We start from the raw sequence: 6,000 nt of genomic DNA, 5'->3' as shown, positions 1-6,000 counted from the left end.
ATGTCATTACACCCATACACCAAACAGTGTCTCAGCATCTCATTTTAAAATCATATGGCTCATTCAGTCATCTTAACCTCATCACAAATCCCGATGTGGATTCCCGTGTTTTTCCAACAGCCGAGTAAAACCAATTGTGTTTCAGAATTAGAGGAGGCTTGAAATTGTAATATTCCTTAACTAAATCCGTCAACTCTTGAAGTCTTTCAGTACCTGGTGCCTCGGGGAAAGTTAAGCATCTAATAACCGAGAATACTATGGGACTGCAAGCAGTCAGAAGGATTACTTGTTGTCTTTCATCTGCCCCATGCTCATTTGCCCGGAAAAAAATAACACATCCTTTCCACATACTAGGCCGGTTATTCACCAAAGGCCACCTGCCAGAGTGACAACTTGTTTGAACCTTCCCTCCCTAACCCTAGGGAGGATATCAGGGTAGAGTTTTCCTGAACATCCTCCACTTCCCTCCCCACCATTGTTATCCCATTTAAGGAGTTGAGGTCTCCATTCCACTCAGTAACAATCAGGGAAGTACAGTGGGCTTGGCTGAGCTGATTGATGAATTACTTGAACAACTTTTATTCTCCTGGGATCCCAGACACAGTCCTCCTCCAGACCACTTGGTACCATGCCACAGCGTGGAGGACACCAGGCCGTGTCATAACCATGATCATGCCATGTCTTCTGCCATGGGTGCCCTTGGTAATCTATCTTTTTGACCTTTCCCACATTAACTCTTAATTTAAGCACAACCTTCTGACAGTCAGGAACGTCCAGTGGATATCTGCAGGCTTTCTGAATGTCCCGACTGACATAGACTCCACGGCCCAGCATGCCATCAGAGGCTTGATTGAATCCATTCCTCTGAATGGCATCTGCGTTGTCAGCATGGGTTCCATGGTACATCACATAGATCTTGCCATTCTTTGGTGTGTTGTAACTTTTAAGACATGGTTTAAGGAAATGAGGTGTATCCTCTTCATCCCACATATTTCCGTAAGCATATGCCATGGTAATTGGATGAATTTTTCAACTTGACCTTTAGCAAAAGAAAGAAAAATAAATCAGAAGGAGACACTTTAGTTCTGTCATGAATCCTTCAGTAATTTCCCTCATGTTGTTATTGCTCATCAGTGAACTTCACGAGAGGTACTCACCCTGAAAAATGCACTTCCTGTGAGCAAAGGGTTTAATCACAAAACTGTGTTAACTGCAAAAGCTGGTCTCTGCTGTTGAGCTGCAACTTTGGTTCCCTTTTGGAAAAGCTGCCAGGACCAATGCTGTTGATCTCTTGATGAAAAACGCACTCTCCCAAAAAGAAAGGAGTTGGTTTGACTCTGATGCCAAAAGATCCCCACCTTTGGCCTAGTGCCAAGGCTCAGACAGCAAGGTCGCTCCTCGGGGATGATGTGGCAGTGTGCCAGCACCTCAGAAAGGGACAGAATCAAAATGAAACAAAGGAAAATAATGGTCTTCAGCCTTGAGAAGTTGTTCAAGTCATCACAACATTCCCCAATCATCAACAGCAGTTCTATTAGAAACATGTTTGAAATTGTACTTGGTGATTTGGTTTGGAAAACAAAATCAGGTGTTTAAGCACTTTGCGTCAGTTGCAGATCCTTTGATATTACTCTTGCCGAGAATTTAAAGGTTTGTGATTCAATTCCTCCTTCTGTACTTGAGCACAAAAATCTAGGCCAACAGTCGTGAAAAGTGAAACAGAAGCCTTATCTATCTTATTGGTGTTCACAGCAGGTCCAGCAGCATCCATGGAGAGAGAGCAAGCGAATGTTCAGAGTTCTGATGAAAAGCAATCTAGATTTGAAACATTAGCTTACTCTCTCTCCACGGATGCTGTCTGACCTGCTGTGATCTCCAGCACTGTTTGCTTTCAGTTCAGATTCCAGCATCTGCAGTAATTTGCTCCTGCTTTATTTATCTGCTTGGCTGGATATGAAAGATCAAAGAGCAAGAGGGTAGATCTGACCAGTGGCTTGATGAACACTTAACCTTCAATCACAAATCTGGATTAATTTATCATTATCTGATCCCAGACTGTGAGAGCTTGCTGTGCATCAATTGGCTATATATTTCATACACTAAACCAATGGCTACACCTCAAAATTACTTCACGTACTCAAGAGTTCTTTGAGTTGTCCTATACTGTGCAAAATGGTGGATAAATGTTTGTCTTTTGCTTTTTTATTGTGTCTAGCAATCTCAGTTATCTTATCTCTATAGAAAATGAGTTTGAATATCTGGTCTGATTTGACAGCAGTGAAGATGACATTTCTCATGCAATTGGAGAATTGTTTTTACCTCTGCACAATGAATCACAATTCTGAAACATAACAATTAAGAATCATTAATTTCAGTGAAAAACACCATGTCTTGTTCTTTGTTAGAATTTATTAACACAATGCCTCGGATTTCACACAACGCTCTGGATGTAATTTCACCAGAGTGAAATCGTTTTCAAAGGAACAAGTTGGGAAAGACTGAGTTGTCTCAGACCTGACAATATTCTTCAAGTGCAACATTCAATTTCAGACATAGTGACTTCAACTAAAAAAGATAAAGTAGAAAGCATTACGCAATCAAATGGGCACTCCCTGAAACTAACTGACAAGATGTTTGCCTTTAATTGCGAACTGCACGAAAGTGTGAAGACAGTGTTGCAGGGATGAATTTAATAAAGAGAAATAGAAGTTGCTGGAGAAACTCAGATTAGACACACCAATTAATCTTCCAACTATATCAGTTTATCATTTTTCAATCTTACACTAAGCTGATCCTCAGAAACTGATCTTAGTTCTGCCATTTCCTTCCTGATAAAGCACACTTATTTAATTTCACCTCTGAAATTAAACTTGCAATCCTTCACTGTGCTGAACAATTTATTGCTGATCTGCAATTGTCCTGTTTCTCTTGCTTCCCACAGCCACGTTCACCGATCTGCAGAAATCTTGTTAAACTGCCTATGAACCTGAAGACTCCAGTTGTCTCATGCAAAGATCATTCTTTGGAGATACTGGTGTTGGACTGGGGTGTACAAGGTTAAAAATCACACAACACCTGGTTATAGTCAAATAGGTTTAATTAGAAGCTCACTAGGTTTCGGAGCGCTGCTCCTTCATCAGGTGGTTCCTTAACTGGCTTAATCCCAGGAGGGGCACTATAAGTTTTTGTTCTTCTGCTCTTGTTACAGCTAAGTTAACAAAATATCACACACTACTGCAAATGTCCTCCATTACATTATTCAATAACACAATCATAAAATTATTGTATTAATGGTACTAAAAGAATTTATTTTGTACATTTCTTCTTGTGCCGTTCCTTTCAAACATCTATCCAGTAAGTCCCATTCCCTGCTTTTCCCACCATTCTGCTTGCTTTTCAAATTATTTACCCAACTTCCTTTTGTAAAGTTGTTGCATCTGCTTTCACACCCCTTCTGCCAGTAAATCCCAGATCTTAGCAACTTGCTGAGCAGAGAATGGTTTCCTTATTGCTTTCTAATTCTTTTACAACTTAGGAACTGGACTGTATGAAGTTTTTTTGACGCTTACCTCTTGCCTGATTCAGGTATTCTACAGAGTGACAGGCGCACATCTGGATTTTGTAAGTTAATTATCAAAGTTTCAGTTTCCCTTCCTCTGAAAGGATGCAACATTATTTGTCATAACCTAAAATTTAAATATGCGGTTGATCTAAGTCAAGTATTTCAAGTTGCAGCCAGTGCTCTTAAAAGTTTACTCTTTGTAATGGACCGTCCCACCCTCCCCTCACTTCCTCAGGAATCACTCAGAGTTCAGGACCAGCATGTCCCTGTGAAAATGAAGGATAAGGATGGCAAGATTCAGGAACCTTGGATGACAAGGCAAATTGAAAGTTTAGTCAAAAAGAAAGAGGAGGCCTGATTCCTGCCTCTACTTTTGCCCATAAAGCAAATGGCACTGGGCAGGCCTTGCAGTATCATGGAATTGCTTCCTGGTCAACATGCAAGGTGATCTGGGCCTCCTTCATAGTCCATTGTTCTTTCTGAAATACTCATGAGAATTTAATTAGTACTTCACTCAGGCAGCCAATTTATGATTATAACATGTTGAGCCCGTAAAGGTGAATCATCCTCAACCAATAGGCTTGGGTCCAAGGCTTTTAAGACAATCAGTGATAACTGCACGAACTGATTCTCATGGGAAACTGGTACTGAAGCCATACCCTTAATCTGTAACAGTTCCCTGGCGTACGCTGTCAGTCTGTCCAAGGTCTTGCGCACATGTAAGGTTTGGAGTCTACAGTGAATCTTGTTAAAGACAAGTTCTGCAACCACTGATACAGCTGGGCTGGTATCGATCTCCATGAAAACTGGGTGACCATTTAACCCGACATTTATTCTATTTGGCTCTGATTTGGAAGTTGCTAATCAATTTAACTGTTCCTATTAGAAAGTGAGGACTGCACATGCTGGTGAGTCAGGCTCGAAGAATGTGGTGCTGGAAAAGCACAGCCATTCAGGCACCATCCGAGGAGCAGGAGAGATGACATTTCGGGTATAAGCTCTTCATCAGGAGTGTGACTGTTCCAAACGAGAAATAGGTGGAGTTTCCAGGGTGTGCACTCTCCTCGATACCAGCCTGTGAGCAATCTTGCTCAAGTCAAGCCTTGGAAGACTCCTTTGCTATCTTGATCGACATACCAGCAGCAAAAACAATGGCTTGTCAACCCAGATCCTGAAGGAAATTTCAGCCATGAAGCAAAGACTTGGCTTTGTTGTGGGAGTTTACTGTGAGCTGACCTCAGGTCCTCTATGAGACTCTGCGATTGCCTTGACTCAACTAGTGTTCCCCAAGCTCACTCGGACAGGTGAGAGTATCCACTCTCATTGGGATACCCTGTAGCTCACTTACTCCACTTGCTGCATTTTCTAATGACAGATCCAGTTCTGGTGTCTGCCTGAAACCCCATTGGACGTCAGCTAATAGGCACTTCTACATGGTAATGTCATTACACCCATACACCAAACGGTGTCTCAGCATCTCATTTTAAAATCATATGGCTCATTCAGTCATCTTAACCTCATCACAAATCCCGATATGGATTCCCGTGTTTTTCCAACAGCCGAGTAAAACCAATTGTGTTTCAGAATTAGAGGAGGCTTGAAATTGTAATATTCCTTAACTAAATCCGTCAACTCTTGAAGTCTTTCAGTACCTGGTGCCTCGGGGAAAGTTAAGCATCTAATAACCGAGAATACTATGGGACTGCAAGCAGTCAGAAGGATTACTTGTTGTCTTTCATCTGCCCCATGCTCATTTGCCCGGAAAAAAATAACACATCCTTTCCACATACTAGGCCCAGCCTTTGTCGGAGGTATTGAGTGAGTCAAGCTTTCCAAACAAGGGCACAATGCCAGAAATGCTGAGCTAACTCAAAGATGACTGTTCTGGGCAAACTTTCTTCAATTATACTGGCATTTTTCAAAATAGATATGTGTAAGAACACAAAATAATCAGTTTGATATGCTTGCTAACATCAGTGGGTCACCCGATTTATATGCAACAAACCAGTTGCTAACGACACGGCACAGTGTTCTCCTGAGCTGGCTGAAACCTTGCCCCAGTAACTTCCTGTTTAAAAAGCAGACTTTTCGACAGTTCTTTCTTTTTGTCTTTCTACTGTGTTCACACATGAGACTTACCACCTTAATGTATAAAGTGGAAAGTGGAAAGAAAGGAGCATGGGCTGTCTCCTGGAAGTTAACCTCCATTCCAGCTAATTTCCACCAAGCAGAGGGAACAAAGAATATTCTTTGCCAATGCACCAGCCTGCCATTGTCTTTCACATCTATAGAATGATTATTTCAAAATTGCTTGGCAAATATTCATTTTTCAGCATCTAACCCATTCAGTAAGTATTGAGAGACCACAAAAAAAAAGACAGGTAATGATTTTATTCAGTTGAACACATGAAATGCAAATAACAATACTTTTTCTAATC

At 41.3% G+C, this 6,000-nt stretch overlaps 1 protein-coding gene across 1 annotated transcript in view; it reads right to left on the bottom strand.

Moving 5' to 3' along the window:
* Positions 1 to 473: 473 nt before the first annotated feature.
* The window catches only part of LOC140494013 (uncharacterized), a 59,974-nt gene continuing 54,447 nt past the window's right edge, over positions 474 to 6,000 (bottom strand). Inside the window, exon 8 of the mRNA XM_072592945.1 lies at positions 474 to 940. Within this exon, the coding sequence (XP_072449046.1) occupies positions 514 to 940 (427 nt within the window). The 3' untranslated portion in view covers positions 474 to 513. The remainder of the gene's footprint in view (positions 941 to 6,000) is intronic.

The sequence above is a fragment of the Chiloscyllium punctatum genome, chromosome 23 (assembly GCF_047496795.1).
Source record: "Chiloscyllium punctatum isolate Juve2018m chromosome 23, sChiPun1.3, whole genome shotgun sequence".
NCBI lineage: Eukaryota > Metazoa > Chordata > Chondrichthyes > Orectolobiformes > Hemiscylliidae > Chiloscyllium > Chiloscyllium punctatum.
This window is presented reverse-complemented; position numbering and strand designations above follow the sequence as displayed.